General features: G+C 41.2%; 1 protein-coding gene across 3 annotated transcripts in view; it reads left to right on the forward strand.

Annotated features, from left to right (window-relative positions):
* CCDC18 (coiled-coil domain containing 18) overlaps positions 1-13,207 on the forward strand; it is a 57,460-nt gene extending 44,253 nt beyond the window's left edge. For all 3 annotated transcript variants that reach the window (XM_075936552.1, XM_075936553.1, XM_075936554.1), the window contains 6 exons: positions 1,577-1,693; positions 3,053-3,196; positions 4,003-4,206; positions 5,795-5,932; positions 7,068-7,268; positions 11,964-13,207. In XM_075936552.1, the coding sequence (XP_075792667.1) occupies positions 1,577-1,693; positions 3,053-3,196; positions 4,003-4,206; positions 5,795-5,932; positions 7,068-7,268; positions 11,964-12,479 (1,320 nt within the window). In that variant the 3' untranslated portion in view covers positions 12,480-13,207. The remainder of the gene's footprint in view (positions 1-1,576; positions 1,694-3,052; positions 3,197-4,002; positions 4,207-5,794; positions 5,933-7,067; positions 7,269-11,963) is intronic.
* The last annotated feature ends 5,805 nt before the right edge of the window (positions 13,208-19,012 follow it).

Genomic DNA, 19,012 nt, shown 5'->3' on the forward strand with positions numbered 1-19,012 from the left:
AAACTGGATTAAGACCTGTATTTAATAATGCCTTATCAGTCAACTGGTATCCTGTCCTCAATAGTATCAAGCACATTTGACTGTTTGGGAGCAGTCTTGGAACATGCTTTTGTAATGTTCCTGTTGAGGAAATACGTAGGGCTGCTGAGTGCAGTTTGATCTGTATTTTTTCATAATTTCAGTCTTGGAGTTTCAAGATCTGAAACTCAGGCCACATCTCCACTTAACAGAGGATCGTACTCTGGTGATCAGTCTTCCGGGGTTCAATTTAGCCGATCTAGCGAAGACCCGCTAAATCAAATGCTAAGGGCTCCCCTGTCAGAGCCAGTTCCCTCCACTGTCACGAGGAGTAAGGGAAATTGACGGGAGTGTTTCTCACGTCAATCTCTTGCTATGGAGACAGCGCCAAGCTCTGCTTAAGATACATTGACTCCAGCTGTGTTATTTACATAGCTGGAATTGTATGCCTTAAGCCCACCTTCCCCCCACAGTATAGACCTGGTCTCAGCAGGAGAACAGTCCAACTGTCATTGTTTAAATAGTCTTCTCAAAGCCTCCTCATTAGAGAATTGTTACTGCCTGTCATTCTCCCAAAAATGGGGATTTATAATGACAGTACTCAAAAAGAGAAAAAGAAGGGTTACTGCAGAGTTTCAGTTGGAATCTAATGAAGTTGAAGGAACTGAGGGTTCATGAAGACCATTCATAATGTCACCTGTAAAGCCTGTAGCTTGAGATGAAGTCCATGTGGCTCCCAATAATCAAAGCATTTTTTTGCTTTAGTGCATTAGGAAGGTACATTCCAATAATGGGGATCTATACTGACAGTCTACACAAAGAACTCAGGGTAAAGCTGAGTAACCATTCTGTCTTAGGGTACATCTACACTTGCTCCCTAGTTTGAGTTAGGGATTCAAATGTAGGTGACTGAAATTTCTAATGAAGCAGGGATTTAAATATCCTGTGCTTCATTAGCATGATCTTGCCGGTGCATTACTCCACTCAACAGCTGATTCGAACCAGGAAGTGCGCACTGGGACGCGTTAGTTCAAACCAAACCCCTTGATTCAAACTAACATTACTCCTCATTTTTTGAGGAGTAATGTTACTCCACGTTAGTTCAAACCAAGGGGTTTGGTTCAAACTAACACGTCCCAGTGCGCACTTCCTGGTTCGAATCAGCTGTTGAGTGGAGTAACGCGCCAGCAAGATCATGCTAATGAAGCGCAGGACATTTAGCAATTTTGGTCTCCTGCATTTGCATCCCTAGCTCAAACTAGGGAGCAAGTGTAGATTTTGAGTTGAGGTTTCAAGATATGTTAAATTATGGAATTAGAATTGTTTTTCCCTTCTCTCCGAGTTTTTGGCCTCTAATAATAGATTTCTAAATGCCAGACTATTCTTAGGTCTGTTTCACTGATTACACTTAGGACCACATTTTCAAGACTAAAAGGTATTAGTTTTATTGGGTGTAATGAATTCTTTTGTGTTCTGTAAAATAATATTTCTAAAATTCTAAATAGTACTTCAAAACAGTGTTGTTGATTTTTTTTTTTTATTCCTTTCTTATATTTAGATTACCCAGCTAGATATGACTATTCGTGAACACAGGGGAGAAATGGAACAAAAAATAATTAGATTAGAAGGCAGTTTGGAGAAAACAGAGTTAGAAATTAAAGAGCGCAATAAACAGGTATTTTTATTAATGTTTTAAAATAAAGTTTGGCTAGCATGGCAGAATGAATAACTCGTGTCTGCATGAGATTGGATGTAGGCAAGAGCCTGCCCTAGGCTAAGACCAAACTGATGTTAATAGTTTGGGGGTTTCTGAGTTTTTTGGAAAAACATCTGATGAAGTGGGTCTTTGCCCACAAAAGCTTATGCCCAAATAAATCTGGTAGTCTTTAAGGTGCCACAAAACTCCTTGTTGTTTTTGCGGGTATAGACTAACATGTCTATCCCTCTGATATTTATTTTTTTGGATTTTTTTTTTTAACCAGAGAAATAATTTGGGGTTCACCAGTTAAAACTAATTTTTTAAAAACTGCACTATGGAAAGAGAAGGCAGCCTTTTTACTTACTATAACAGAACTGGGCAAAATACAGCCAGGGACCAGATCCGGCCCCCCAAGCCATCAGATCTGGCCCACAGATGCAGTGGGGAACACCAGTCATACTCCCTGCTTGCTCATGCCCCTCCCACACCACTCGGAAAAGTGTCTGCCGCAGCTGTTTCTCTTTCTCAGCTGTGAGGACAGGGGATTGGGGAGTGGTGTTTCACAGGCTGCCTGCCCCCAGCACATCCCCATTGGCTGATTCTAGAAATCAGCCAATGGGAGCTGCCAGTTTGAAGAATAGGGAGTGTGCAAAGCACCTCCCCTCAGGCTCTTAGTCACCAATGCACATGGCCCCTGCAGTCTGGGTGCAGGCCAAGCAGGGAAGCTGCTTGAGAACCCTGCTGGTGAGGAGTTGTCCCGGTAAGTCTTCTGCCAGAGCCTGCCTCTGATACCCCAGCCCCTCTCTTCCCCCAGCCCACTGCCCCCGCACTGTTGCTTCCCTAATCCACATAAGCCAAACCCTGTTGCTTCCCTAATCCACATAAGCCAAGTCCCCTTCCTGAATCCATAACCCCTCCCAGACCCTGCACCCCATCCCTTGCCCAAGGTCACAACCCAAACCCCTCTGCACCCCAGTGCCCCAGATCTCAACTGTCTCCTTCACACAACCTCTGTTCCAGACCCCACACCTCCTCAATTAATGTCATGGAAGAGTGCAGCCCATGACCACTTTCCAAAATCTTGGAGTGGCCCCCCATTAAAAATTATTGCCCATCCCTGTCATAAATGTGCTCCTTAAATGATTCTTTAAAATAGGACAATACGTTGGTAAAATTATCAGCAATTGGTAAGGGGATGCAGAACTTCTTCTAACTTGGTAAGGGGATGCAGAAGTAGAATCAGAACTTCTTCTAACTTTTGAATTTGATAGGATTTTGTGGTGTCCCTTAAGAAAAAAGCTTGTTCTGCTGACTTTAAATGTTTTTTGTATTTAGATTGAGAATTTAGATTGCAAACTACAACATTCTAAAGATGAGCTTCGTGAAAAAGAGTTTGAACTGCTCCAGAGAGATCAAGAAATAAATCAACTAAAAAAGGAAATTGAAAAAAAACAATATAGAATAACAGATATTGAAAAAGTAAGTTTTTTTTCTCAGATAAATCTGCTTTTCCAATTACTTATTAGGGTACTCACTGAACATTCTTTATATTCAGTCTAATAGATTGTTAGGCTTTCTAACCAATAAACAGCAGAAGAAAGTTGTCTTCTCATTTTATGTAATGCATTCAGGAAGGTTTGGTTTTTTTTCTAGTGAAATTATTTGCTGGAGTTCTTGGCTGAAGTTTATTGTATTTTCTTTATTGGATTGAGATGGCATTGGTATAACCAGTTGTTTAGAAACAGCTGTGTATAGATCCTTCTTGTCTCCCTTCCAAAATAGGGTTCCATGCTTTTCTCCTGTTGTTTGTCTGCAGAATCTTGAATCCCATAAATTAACCCAGATTCCAAAGCGCACACTATAACTTTGCTTTAGGTGGAACTGCTGATTGTTTCAAGTGATAGCAACCTTCTGATTTAGCTTGGAAATGGGTTTCATTGAAATTCATTTGAAAAGGCAAAACATTAAAAATCTAATTACTTTTTACATGGTGCAGAACTAGCTTGTGGAACTTATTGCCACTAGATATCAATGAGACCAAAATCTATATGGGTTTCAGAAAAAAAGTAGACATTTAGAAGTATAATGAGAACACACACATTGTATCCTATCTGATTTATTTTATGAGGGATATAAACATTTATGCTTCAGAGTATAAACCCAACACTAATTGATGTGAGTTAGAAATAAGCTTCTGTTATTGGCAAGTTACTTCATAAATGTTCCCTGTAGGATTTCTTGTTCAATAACTGTTTTCTTTAATTTAAATTATTTTCCCATTACAGACCGTGAAAGATCAGGAGAAGTGCATTGCAGACCAGTACAAGGAAGCATTAGACTTAGGTCAGCAGTTGAGGCTAGAACGAGAACAGATGCAGCACATTCATTTGGAGCTGTTGGAGACTCGCCGGCTGTTGGTTCAAGCTCAAAGAGAGAGAGACAGACTCTCACAAGAACTAGAAGAAATGAACCATCTGTCTCGAGATAAGGTGACCAAACATGTAACACTCAAAATAGCTTTGTTTTTAGTGGCAGTGGAGTTACCCACTGAAAAATGTTGATTTTAGAGAATGGAGTATACAGTTTGATGTATAAAGTTGTCAGTATTGATACACATGCTTACTTTTGGATTGACAGGGAATGGTGTGATTTTTTCCCCTTTAATTTAATAATAATAAGGACAGATTGTTTAATTGAGTTTCAATTCCCAAAAACATACTTTTGATAAGATTTCAAATATTTTGTGAGTGTCTGTGAATCCCAAATGCCCTAATTTAAAAATATTGATGACTAAAGGAGTTTTTTTGGTAAGTGGGTTAGGTCCATTTGGTACATAGAACGTAAAGGAAGTAATTGAAAGATTCACATGTAAAATCTAACTACTAGGAAGTAGATTGAGGCTGTTTCTTGCATGGGAGCCTCCACCCATTTACCTTTTTTCCTTCTCCCTGCACAGGAGACAAACTCAGATGTGGTTCCTGAGCTCTACTTAACATGATACCTCTTAGTGCCCCAGAGATATTAGCCACCTCAAAGAGGGTTGGGAGAAGGGACATGCATGATGTATCTTCTTAGGAAGTGATCATGAACCACTTCATCCCCATTGTGCTTCAGAGGGATTGTGCTTCCCTTAAGCATATTAGCATTGTTCTGCTCCTTAATCACTGTGTCTTCCTTTTCAATAAAACCATACAAAAATGTACTGTATGTGCATGAGACTCAGTCTTAACATTTAGCCTCTGCTGCTCACTGGGGATAATTCAGGAAGGGATTATTTTAAAAGCTATAACTGAGCCTTGTGTATTGTAACTTTATTGCAAAGCAAGACACAGTGATTAAAGAGGAGAAGAATGCTCATTTGCTTGAGATACAGAAGATCTGGATTCTAGTCCTGACTCTTGCTGATGAACTTCATCTCTCTACCACTCTTCCTCGTTTATAAAATGAGTAGAATGCTTACCCTACCCCCTAGAGATGTTATGACAATAAATATATCAGTGTTTGAGAGGTGCTCAGATACTGCAGTAATGGTAGCCATAGAAATACCAAAAGAGAGTAACTCTTACAGGTTATGATAAAATATTTTCAACAGACATGACATTTGTGACAGTCATTAGTCTTGGGAAATATCTACTTGCAGAGCCACGCTGTCTTTGCTGAATCTATTAGCACTGCTTTGGATGAATACTAACACAAGATTTTTTTTTTAAAAAAAAGTTAATTTGCAAAGAAACTGATTTGAATAATAAATAAATCCTAATTTCTAATGATTTCATAACCATTTGGGATTATTGTCTATGATAGTATATAATGTGACCACTTTTATAACACAGTATAAAATATACTGGTGCTATTCAACTGACTTGGATTGCATTAGAAACTAACTAAAAAGAAATTGATTGTGGCTTGCTGAGTTCTATTTCTTGCTATGCTACTATGGACAAATGAGGAAAATATTTAACCATTCTGTGCCTCACTGCATAAAATAGCAAAATAGTGTTCAGTCTTAATCTGGGTATAAGATTCCATATTAGTGGAAAGTTCCATCTACATTATTTATTATATGCTATCTTACAGGAGGCTCGGGCAAACCGTTTGGCAGAAGAACTGGGTGCTGCCCAAGCACGTGAAGCTCAGTTACAAGCAAAAATGCAAGCTGAGATAAAAAATCTTTCATCAGAAATAGAATCATTAAAGGAGGCTTATGAGCAGGAGGTAAAAGATAAAACTGAATTGACCCTAGCATTTTACTGTATTGTGCTACATGCGTGTCTTTCCTCAACTTGTTCGTTCTAATTTTTGTATGTCCATGGGCAAAATGACTTTTGTAACATTCACCAATATTGAGGTGATACATTGGTGCATGTACCTATCTGATCTTACCTGAAGTTGTGTGTAAATAGGAATGAATGCCTTCAGCCATTGCACATTAGACTAGCCTTAGCATTCTATATTAAAGGAACTAAACCATTCTGAAAGTCCACCCAACTGTTAGTAGCTGGAGCTGACAGTCTCTTCACAGACAATTTCATCCAAAATTACTTAATGTATTCACAGTTGTTGTGATCAGGCAGCTGTTTCACCCCCAACTATTCTGGCTTCTCATTCCACAAAGTCACAGGCATCCTCAGCAGCATTCATAGCACAGATCCCTAGTAAGGACATTAGTAAAGCAGGGACTTGGTCATTGATGCACACATTCCCCTCCCACTGCACCATCACTCAGCATTCCAGAGATGCCAAATTTGTCCAGACTTTCTACAGAGCATGTGTACATGATTTCTAATTCCCCCACCTTTTCCAAATGCTTTGGAGTCACTTAGCATGGAATGCATATGTGCAGTCATTCGAAGAAAAAATGGTTCCTAACCTTTCATAATGGTTGTTTTTCAAAATGTGTGGCACATGCCCATTCCATGAGCTGCCCTCCTGCCCCTCTACATTAGTTTTCCTGAAAGAAGAAATGGAGGAGGCACCGAGTCGGCTGTGCATTTTTTTCTGGTGTTATCAGTTTGCAGCAGCAAAAGACACTTGAGCTGCTCTGACAGGTACCAGTGAGGGGGGGAAAAAATTCTCATAACTGCTCTGAGAATGTACACAGCTGGCATGGAATGGACATGTGCAACACATCTCCAAGAACAACAGTTAAGGAAGCTTAGGAACCATTTTTAATTAGTCAAATCCTGAAGGTGTGTCAAGCACCTTGATGATGTGTCGATGAGCTTTGAAATTGTTATTTTCAACCCTTCCAGTCTATACTCATGTAAAATGAGAGAGAATAGTGTTAAGGAAAGTTGTCCAAAAACAAAATCTGTTTAATTTTTCTCACTTTATTTCTTAAAACTTATAGAAGCTTGCACATAACACAAATCAGGAAAAGTGGCAAATGTCTACAGACAGCCAGAAATCTGGCTCTCATCATCTAAGTGGACAATTGCAGCAGGTGAAGGAGGAGTTAGAAGAGGCTCAGGACACTGTCAATAATCTGCAGCAGCAGCTTCAGGCCAGAAATGAAATGGTTCAAGCTGCAAATGAAGCACTCCTTGTGAAGGTGAGTTAACACAACAGTGTGGTGTATGTGAGATATTTAAGGCATCTGTAGGCAAAAACAATGGCTCCCTTATGCCAACAGAAATTAAGAAAACGAGAAACTAATTACCCTTTTTTAAATTACCCTCTTTTGCTTCATGTTTATTTTCACAAGGAATGAAAAGTACCTAAAAGAGTTATTGTATAGGCCTAGAGTTTTACTCTGCCACTTTGAAGAAGTGGATTTGAGGAGCAGCAGGAGGATTACACATGCTATATAAATGAATTGTGTGAGAGCAGTTCAGTCCACAATGAGTTAATATACATATACATATCTTCTAACTCAAGTCTTTTTGTTCTATGCAAAAATGTCTAAATGAAAGACCAATCTGTGTTTTATAAATGTAAAAAACCTTAAGGAAATTTATTATTGTGTATATATATTGTAATAATAGTAGTTCTGAGTTAGTCTGTAACAGGAAAAACTTAAAAAATAACAAATAGTCTAGTAGCGCCTTAAAAACTAAATAGTTACAAGAGGCTGATAAGAATCATTAGCATCTCCATTGTTTGGTTGATAGGTTAAGTCTTAGGATGTGGAAGGTAGTGTGGGAGCAAGCCAATGTCCTTGTTCATTTGCATACGAATTAAACTTGTAAATGAAGTGAAGTTCCAATCCTTCTCTGTGTATTTGGCTTGTGGAATCTGCCCGAAACAAAACTGTGACTTGGAGATCCATTAATGAGTGTCCAAGTAGATTAAAGTGTTCTCCAACAGGTTTTTGTGTGTTGTCTTTGCGTGTATCTGATTTCTTTCCCATAGAGACTGTCCAGTTTGGCTAATATATGTGGCAGTGGAGCATTGCTGGCATTTGATGGTATACATCACATTAGTGTATGTGCAGTTAAATGAGTCTCTGATTTGGTGGCTGATGTGTTTGGGTCCAGTGATGAAATTGCTGGTGTAGATGTGTGGGCAGAGTTGGCACCAGTGCTGATTGCAGGGGTGGGTTCCTGGATAATTATGATGGAAGTGTGTTGTGTGGTTATTGGAAAGATTTGTTTGAGGTTAGGGGTTATCTGTAAACGGGGATTGGCCTTTCCCTCAAGGTCTCTGAGATTAACTGGTCATTTTCCAGGTGACAGGTTAGGTTGTAGATTGTTGATAATGCGTTGAAGGGGTTTAAGTTGTCGACTGTAGGTGCTGACAAGTAGAATTCTGTTGTTTTCTCTTTTTGGCCTGTCTTGAAGTAGTTCATGTCTGGGTACTTTTTTGGCTGTTTTTTCACTTCTCCGGGTGCGTATTTCAGTTTTATGAATGCTCTATATAGATCCTGTTGGTGTTTGTCTCTGTCTGTGGGATTGAAGCAAATCCAGTTGTATCTTAGGGCTTGGCTATCTACAATAGACTGAGAAATGTGTCTGGGATGGAAGCTAGAGGCATGAAGGTAAGTGTAGTGGTTGGTAGGTTTCCAGTATAGGGTGGTGGAAATTTGTCCATTTAATTGTATTGTAGTGTCAAAGAAGTGGATCTCTCGTGTGGACTGATCCAGGCTGAGGTTGATGGTGGGGTGGAAGTTGTTGAAATCCCTGTGAAATTCTTCAAGGATCTCTTTCCTGTGGGTCCATATGATGAACATGTCATCGATGTAGCATAAGTAGAGTAAGGGGGTTAGGGGGCAAGAGCTGAGGAAACGATGTTCAACGTCAGCCATAAAGACGTTGGCATGTTGTGGTGCCATGTGGGTGCCCATGGCTGTGCTGTTGACTTGAAGATACAAATTGTCTCCTAATTGGAAGTAGTTGTGAGTGAGGACAAAGTTGCAGAGCTCTGTAACCAGGTGTGCAGTGCTGTCATCGGGGATGGTGTTCCTGTATTCCGTCTTCATGTGGACTATTGGTATAAAGAGCTTCTGCATCCATGGTGGCCAGGCTGGTGTTTTCAGGAAGATTATTGATGTTTTGTAATTTCCTCAGGAAGTCGGTGGTGTCTCGAAGAAAGCTAGGAGTGCTGGTAGCATAGGGTCTGAGGAGAGAGTCAATATAGCCAGATAATCCTTTTGTAAGTATGCCAATGCTTGTGATGATGGTTGGTCTGGGATTTCCAGATTTGTGTATCTTGGGTAGCAGATAGAAAACTCCTGGTCAAGAAATGGGGGGGTGGGCTGTTAGTGAAAAATTTGGTCCTGACCGCTAATTTGAACCCTGGAAGATCGACAGCGGTAGCTTCAGTCTTCCTCTATAGTGTAGACATACCCTCAGATACTATAACCCTGAGAGAGATAATGGTACTCTACTGCTAGTCCTATTTCTAATATACTCCCCACTCCCCCTAGTTACAACTTTGAAAGGAGAAAGGCCATATTTCAGTTTCCTGTTCAAGTCTGTTGATATTTGAGGTATTGCTTCACTGCTTCTCAAATTCCAATTAGTTCTCCCAACTGCCTCAAACTTATGGTTTTGATTTTCTTTATTAAAATTTTTGCAGTGACTGTTGGCAAGAGGCTTGTCTTTTATACTGATTTTTGCTGCTTGTAATAGCTTTTGCAGTATGTGCATTTTTCAGACTTTTCTCTTCACAAGTATTTACATTGTGCCTGATAGATTATGGCAGTGATGGGCAACAGATGTTGATGAGTGTGCTGCATGAGCGGCTCTTCTTCATCTCAGTTGGCTGCAAAATTGAAATCTATGACCGCAAGAATAAGATTAAATACACCACATGTGATTCTCCTTCTTTATCATGCCTTTTCAGCACAAAGTGATCCATTATTAGGGGCAAATTAAATTGTCAGCAAAAGTACATAAAGTAGCAGAGAGTGTACATGACTCTCACAGTATTGTGCGCAGTCAGCATGCACCTCACGCACGCTCTTATTTTAAATGTATGTTACTTCTCATTTGCCAGGGGCTGCTAACCCATTCTCCGCTGCAGATTAGGGATATTACCAATTAACCAATAAGAAAAAGCTTATAGGTTAATGCTATAGACTACAAGTATTTCCCCCCCACACACACACACGTAGAGTACATTTTTTAGCAGGCTAGCCAGCAAGCTGGCTCAGTCCTGGCTTGTGGTGGGTCCAGGACCTACCCCTGCCACAGCTCTGCCATTTAAAGTGTATTAGGAGCTAGGCTGGCAGGCAACCTGGCTCAGTTCTGGCTCGCGCCAGGTCCAGGAGCACAGACTCCACACCCAGACAGAGCTGCTGCCACCATGCGCTGCTTCCTCTGTATCAGAGGCAACAGCATAGGGCGACAGGCAGCTGGTCCACAAGGGGAGCCGGTTTTTAAACTGGCTCCCCTTGCAGACCAGCACCTGCCTGGCACCCCACGCTGTTGCTTCTGGTACAGACAGTAGCAAGGAGTAGCAGGGGGCCCCTCGGAAGTGGGGCCGGAGTACACTAGCTGCCAGCCCAGCCACCAGGTGCTATAGAGTAATCAACTAGCCAATAAGAATTCATGAGGTTACTTGACTATTCAATTAACCAATATTTAACATCCCTACTGCAGGCCTCACACCCATTCCACCCCTTCCCTCAAATCCCCACCCAGCCTCTTCCCTGCCTCCTCCTACGAGCGTTCTCCATTCCTTCATGACCTCCCTTACCAGCATTTCCAGAGCACCATGAATCTGCTGATTTGTGCCCCACTCCCATTCCTTCCCTCCCTCCTAGAGCTTGAATGCTATGAATCAGATTATTTGTGGCAATTAAACACTGGGAAGGTGGTGAGGAGGGGTGCAAATCAGCTGATTCTCAGCGCACTGGGAGGGAGGGTTATGAGTAGGTAAGTGCAGGGCACACAGCATGTAAAAGGCATTGGGGAAAGGGAGATGAGGGGTATATGGGCCATATGTAGAACCCGTGGGCTTCAGATTGCCCACCACTGGACTATGGAGTTTTTAAGTCCCAGTAAGTCATCTTTTTCATTCAGAAATATTATTGATGAACTATAGCTGTCACTGAGGATTGTTAACTCTAATAAAATTTCTGTTTTTATGGCAAACATTACTTCTCTCTCCTACACTCCAACTCTAGCTGAGGGATTCCTTCATGAATGTGCAACATGTGAGTCTCAGTTAATTCCCCTCCCTCCTGTCTGGGTGGCAGTTGTTTCCCACTGTTTTATTGGATGTCCCAAATGGGACATCTTAGTGTGACTCTCTTGTTCTGTAGAGTTAAGATGGTAATCATTCTCTGTTTTTTTTCATTTGGGAAATATTTTTTTTTCAAAGGATGAGTCTTTGAAGCCAGAAACATGGCAGCACACTATTGTATTGAGAGATGCTTATAGTGAGACTGCCTTCCACATAATAGTCCATGCATTTATACAGGCAGTCCCCGACTTACGCGGATCCGACTTAAGTCGGATCCGCAGTTATGAACGGGGCTGCTCCAGAGTACACGGACTGCGGGACCTCGCGGTCCTGCCGCCCGTGTACTCTGGGGCTTTCTCTGCGTCTCCCTGGTCTGCAGACCAGGAAGACGCAGAGCAAAGCCGCGGAGGGGCTCGGGCAGTGGGGCTGCCCCGCTGCCCGAGGCCCCCCCTCTCCCCCACGCAGCTTTGCAAAGCTGCAGGGAAGCCGGCAGCGAGGCAGCCCAGGCGCGCCCAGGTGTTGAGAAATGTATTTACACATGGCAAAGACTATAGAGGATAGTTTCATTAGACATTATCATTTTTTAAAAGAACAACATATTTGTTTTATTGTACTATAGGAATCTGAAGTAGTGAGATTACAAACCAGAATTGCCGGGCATGAAAGAACAGAAGGCATCAAGAAGCTACCCATCCCACTTGTATTATCATCTCATACGCTCTTTGATGCTCAAGAACAGGATTCTTCCAAACATACTTCATACTTCAAACATAGAAAACTGCGTCGTTCAATAAGTGCTAGTGATCTAGGTGTTAAAGATGATGATTCTCTAGACACATCAAAAACCATGTTAAAAGACTTCAAACAAATGGTTACCTTACAACCCACAATGATTTCAGAGAGTCAGAAGGACTTTCTTCATACTCCATCAGACAGTTTGAATGAATCTTTATTTGATCATTTCACATACCCTGAAGATGAAGATGTGCCATCAAACAGTAATGACTTCCAAACGCTTAGTGGAATGCTAAAATATATCAACAAAGAAATGAGGAAGTCTGAAAATGCTTCTGTACAGATATTATGTGGCACAAACTTAAAAGAAAATCAAGAATGTGATTCTGTGGTACAGTAATTCTTAATTTAATTGTGACTCTGTTTATATAGGAATGGTTCGTTAACATTTGTATCTATTAATGGCTGCGAGTTCCAAAATGTATCCAGAATGTGGATCACATTTTAGTGAGACCAGTTAATAGATCACCATCTTACCCACCAGGATTTTTAAAATTAAAGGTACACTTTCAAGTAACTAAGGCCCAAAATTTAACTTTTTATTTAAAACATTTGCACATATAATAGGCCAATTTCTGGTCTCAGTTTCACCAGGATAACTCCACTAGCTAATGAACTACTTCCAGATCATATTGATGCAAATGACAACAGATTTCCATACTTCATGTATGTTGTTGGCATTTCAAAAAATAGAATTTTTAAAAAAATTTTCCCCTTATAACAGTGCAGACTTGAACACAGCACTGTTCAAGGTGAAATTTTTGTTTGTCTATTGTTTGGTGCCTTTAAAATCTTGCACAACATAACTGTTGCTAGAAGTAACTCCTAACAGCCAACACTTCCATATGGGAAAATGAAACCTATTTGTAAACCAAATGAAACTGACTAGTTCACTTTCACTATTGAAGCTAAGTGAAATGCAGAATACAAATAACACAACTGGAGAAAAAAATGATTTTTCAATTACTTACAGTTCTAATAGCATTATGATAATGCTGCTAATGACATTAAAAATTGTTTATATAGACAATGTATAATCATTAAATAAGAGTATTTCTTTACAAATCATTCTGCTTAATTTGTTTTCTTATTTACAAGACTACTGTGTTTGTATCCATATCAAAGTGCTATACAAGTAAGTTAGTATGGAGTTTGAGCAACTGTTGGATACCTATAGACTAGAGAGAGATACTTTAGTCTATGAGCCTTTTGTACTATATTATGTATCTAAATGCTGGCATCTATGGATTTCTAGAGAAATTCTCTCTTATAGTGATAGAAATTACTGTATTAATTAACACCTATTCATGTTTCTATTTCAGTTTTCTAGATGTGCAAAGGACTGGACATCAAACATGGTGTAACTAATTTATTTTAATGTTTGATCAGTTTCATAAAACAGACCTTATTTAAGAAAAAATCTATAAAGAGATATTACTGCAAGACTACCCTCAATGGATTTTGATCTAGTAAATTAAACAAAGAAGTTGAAAGTAGTATTTGTACTCAGAATCTTAATTTAACTAGCATACATATCTATATCAGGGACAAAGATTGTGAAGAAAGACTATCACCAGTCTTGAACCATAAGTAGAATTGTTGGCAACACAGCATTGCATTCAAAGAGGAAATTTTAATATAGTAGTGTTGTACATAATTAAATATATTGATTGTATATTCCAACCCTCTTATTTTTCCCATTTTAATTTTAATGTTATTGCTCTGAAATAATTTGTATTGTAACTTTGATTTAGTAATAAAGGGTCTTTTTTAAAGTTTTTGTGAGTTGTAAAGATAAATTTAGGTGGCCCTTTGTTACGTGGACTTTGAAAATCAGAGTCCTTAATCTTTATATTTAAATTCTACCTAACAGTATTCCTGAGTCATTGCTTTATTAGCATTTTTGTTGAGAATTTTTTCTTGAGTGTTTTGCAAATGTACTGTTACTGACAAAGAGGCTTTTCCTTTAAACTGTCAAATATAAGACAATTTGGAATACAGGCAGTCCCCGGGTTACGTACAAGATAGGGATTGTAGGTTTGTTCTTAAGTTGAATTTGTATGTAAGTCAGAACTGGTGTCCAGATTCAGCCGCTGTTGAAACTGACCAGCAGCTGACTACAGGAAACCCGAGGCAGAGCTGCTTTGTCCCGGGCTTCCTGGAATCACCCGCTGATCAGTTTCAACAGCGGCTGAATCTGGACGCCTGGGACAGAACAGCTGGGGTGCTGCCGGGTAGGTCCCCACAGCACCACACCTCGGCGCTGCAGGGACCAACCCAGCAGCACCCCAGCTGATCTACCACAGGTGTTTCCAAGTCAGCCGCTGCTGAAACTGATCAGCGGCTGATTCCAAGAAGCCCGGGGCAGAGCAGCTCTGCCTCGGGCTTCCTGTAGTCAGCCGCTGGTCAGTTTCAGCAGCGGCTGACTTGGGGACGCCTGGGGCAGAGCAGCTGGGGTGCTGCCGGGTTGGTCCAGTAGCACCGGTGCTGCGGGACCAACCCGGCAGCGCCCCAGCTGTTCTACCCCAGGCTTCGACGAGAAAAGCCTGGTCTGCTGGCGGGGGGTGCACTAGCTGCCCCCCCCCCTCCAGCACTAGCTGCGCCCCCCCTCCCTCCAGCAGACCAGGGAGATGCGGAGCAAAGCCGTGGAGGACGCGGGCAGCGGGATCGCGGTGCCTCTCAGCAGTCCTGCCGCCCGCGTCTCCCTGGTCTGCTGGGGGGGGAGGGGTGCAGCTAGTGCGTGCCCCCCCCCACCAGCAGACCAGGCTTTTCTCACCACGGAGGACGCGGGCGGTCCCGCCGCCCCTGTCCTCCGCATCGAGAAAAGCCGCTCCGCGTCTCCCTGGTCTGCTGGGGGCCCCGCCCCACAGCTGACCAGGGAGACGCGGAGCGGCTTTTCTCGCTACGGAGGACGCAGGCAGCAGAACTGCCCGCGACCTCCACAGTGAGAAAAGCCTGGTCTGCTGGGGGGGGGGGGGTGCACTAGCTGCGCCTCCCCCCCCAGCAGACCAGGGAGACACGGAGCAGCTTTTCTCGCCGTGGAGGATGCGGGCGGCGGGATCGCGGCACGTCTGGGCAGTCCCACCGCCCGCGTCCTCCACGGCGAGAAAAGCCTCGTTCGTATGTAGGGATCCGACATAAGTCGGATCCACGTAAGTCGGGGACTGACTGTATAGGTGAAGCATAATATTCAGTCAAGATTTTAAACTAAGTTTTGATTGTCTAACTTTCACAAGTAGGTTCATTCATCTTTTAACAGAGAGTAATTCAAGCCTCATCCTGCTCTTTTGAAAGTCCATGGGAAAGTTTCATGTGCTTCAATTGAGGCAGAATAGTGCATTTAAGCTGTCTTATTTTAAATAGTTTAAAATAGACTTGAAGTTATGTCATTTGGTTTTTGGCTTCTCAAAAATCTCTCAGCTTAGTCATTAAAAATGTCTTCATTATGCCCCTACTCTCTGAAGTTTAAAAAAAACAATAACACTGATATATAGAGGTCATATACAACAAATCTAGGATGTAAGGGGACAGACCTTCATGCCCTAAAGTCTACCATGTGTTCCTGAATCTATGCAGTTGAGATTCCAAAACTTTATAGCATTAAATACTCTCAAAACACGTCACTAAAAATATACTTGCATGAAAAATACATCAGCATAGCTATTGGCAATGAAAGTATTTCAGAAGAGCAGAAAATAATATAATTCAGTTAAGGATTTTAGGCCCAAGTGTACACACACAGAAATCCTTAAGGGTGCATTTCAGCCAGCAAAACTAGCACTTGTGTTTCAGCAATTATGCAGAGAGCTTAAGCATTTTTACCACTGTCAAGAAATCCTGCTCCACCATTGCAACTACACCAGGCATGTCCAAAGTCCGGCCCGCGGGCCAATTGCGGCCCGTGTTCCGGTTTAATACGGCCCCACAGGTAATTTAGCAATATCTATCTTTTATGGCCCCCAACGAATCCATATGTATTGAGATGAATACATTGTAAAATCTCAGTTAATGTCAGTTGGTCTAAATCAGTTATAAATATATTTGGACACAACATGTATACTTGGTGTTATGTTCCTGTTCATATTTTTTGAACTTAAAAGTTGACAGACAACCTTTATTACCAATAATATGTAATGTACTTTACAATGTTCCTGACATATATTTCAGCTTCCTGGATTTTTTTTCATCTGGCCTTCAGATATGAAAGGCAGAGTGATTTAACACCTGTTTAGATTGGTCATCCATGTGACGAAATGAAAAGTATGCCGTTTGCAATAAACTTTGCATAAAATAGTTAATTTGCATTTAATTTTAATGGTTCAAAGAATGTCAGGCAAAATGGTCGGCCCTCACGCATGTTCACTTCATCAAATCTGGCCCTCTTTGAAAAAAGTTTGGACACCCCTGAACTACACCATTGCTGGCAACTCCTGAAATACAGATACTACAGCTACAGATTTTGCTCACATAGTCAAGGCCTAAATACACAAGGTGCATGTTCATACAGTTCCAAATAACTATGATTACTTGTTTTGGCTATTAGGAAAGATTTGTGCAGTGTAACAAAAGGACTTAGTTTACTTTTGGAAATAACTACATTTTTTATAGTTTTTTAATCAAGCCATTTGTTTCCCTATAGAATAATAATAATGTTTTAAAAAAAACCTATCTGAACTGTCTTGGCCAGTGTGATAACTGAACAACTGTTGAAAAGATGTAAACCATTTTTCTCTAAACAAGCCAGTTGGCCTTTAAACTAATAATTTGTGTGCCAAGTTTCAGACAGCCCTCTTTTAAAACAATAGAATGTGAAACCCTTCAAACCAGGATTTCAAAGGGAAAGTCTAACCTGCCCTTCATTAGAGTTGCATTACCACATCATAGGTTGTATAAAGCCTAGCTTGCCCCTCTTACATGTGCTAAATATAAATGTGCATGAACAGCACAAGCATTTTGGTTTAATAGCTGATCAGCTAAATACAGTGAGAGCTGAATTTTTTTTAAACTGGACACTTGGTTTCTCTAGTGAATCCTGGATCAAACCTGATAGCCAAGTTTATATTATAATTACATTTATCTCATTAATTTTAGGTGTGGGTCATATTATATTGTGCCTTGTTTGAGAAGCTAATTATTCTGTTTGTTACATTAGCAAATGTATTTTTATTGGTTTGGAAAGCCTCTGTGCCAAACCATAATTTCACTGTAACTGGGATCTAAACAAGTCATTTTTTTGTATGCCTATGTAAAATGGTTAATAACAATACTGGAACTCTGAGTGCACTTTTCCAAATCATATTAAATAACGTGGGATTATTCTTGGAAAATATTCTTATTCTGTGTATACTGAAATCTTTGTCATCCCAGATGCTATTCAGAATTGTAATTTGAGTATCATTTTATGTAACTCTAAAGTTGCAAGAGACTCAAATGTTTCTCTCCAAATGGTAATTTATCTTTTTTGTTAACCATGTATGTTAACATATTGTAATATTAAGGAGGACCCGTACCAAATATTCAGGTTTAAGTACCCCCAAATTTTAGAGGAATTCCGATCTAATCCAAACCTTTCTTAGTCAAAACTTTTGTTTTCGTAGAAGGATCTCAAGCCAACTGACTTCTTTTAGCCTGTTCAGTAAGCAAAAAGTAAGTAAGCCTGTGCATCTGAGTGACTCAGAATATATTAGAACTGTTGTCTTGTAATCGTCTCTCTCCCCCCCCCCCCCTTAGGATATCTCTTTACTTTCATTCCTTCCTCTGGGCGTGGCTCTTCTTTCACTGATGAGGATAGAGCAGGGATGGGCAAAAGGGCCTCTGCAGTCTGGATCCTTCCCGCCAGGCAAATTGATCCAGCCCATAGAGGCCCTGCTGTTCCTTCCGCCTCCAGGCCATGCTCCTCCCACGCTGCCCCCGCCCTGCAAGGTGTGCGCAGTGCTTAAAAGTGCCACGCACTCCTGCCCTGAGAGGGACATGGTGCTTCTAAGCGCTGCACGCTCCTTGCAGACTGGGGGCAGGGTGGGAAGAGACTTTGTGCACTGCACCTGCCCCAGGCCAGTCAGGGGTTGGGGGCAGAGAGAGTGCGTGAAGTCTCCTGCCATTCTGCAAGGGGCTCAGCATTTAAAGTCAACCACCAGCTGCTGCTCAGCTGGTGGTTGACTCTAAGCATGGAACTCACTTGTAGAGCGGGAGCGAGAGACTTCATGTACTTCCCTTCCGCAAGCTCTGATTGACCTGGGGGCAGAAGGGGGGAAGCACGTGAATGTATCCCTGGCAGTGGGAGATGATACCTATAGAGAACTGTCAGCTGTTCAGAACAGCTGATGGTTCTTTCTGGGTTGGAAAAACACTTTGCATACTCTCCTATCCCCAGACCAATCAGGGTTTGTAGGTGGGGAAGCATGGAAGTGTCCTGGTCCCGCCCCTTCTGCCTGAGGTCCCACCCCTTCCGGGGTGGGCCCGGGGTCATTTCAAAAATTTCTGAAGTGGCCTCTGGTAAAAAAATTATTGCCCACCCCTGATGTTAATGAACAAGTCATCACTTCACATTGCAATGCCATCAGTTCACTGGAAATTGCTATGCAATGATTTGAAAGATGAGTAAATGATGCAGTGCACTCTGTTGCAACTTATGCACCACATTTACTGTAAATTTTATGAACCTTTCCGTTTTAAATTCCTCAATCCAGGATTAGTTTGTAAGATATGGCTATTACTATATGTAAAGCTGAAACTTTGGGTACTGTTCATACTTTCATTAGATGCTATTCTACTTGGTATACAAGTCAAATGCTAAATTTGGCATGTCATTTTTTCACTTTCTGTTGAATTAGGATTCCATGTTCTACCTTATGAGATTAGTGTTTGCTAAACTAT

This window comes from Pelodiscus sinensis, chromosome 9 (genome assembly GCF_049634645.1).
Source record: "Pelodiscus sinensis isolate JC-2024 chromosome 9, ASM4963464v1, whole genome shotgun sequence".
NCBI lineage: Eukaryota > Metazoa > Chordata > Testudines > Trionychidae > Pelodiscus > Pelodiscus sinensis.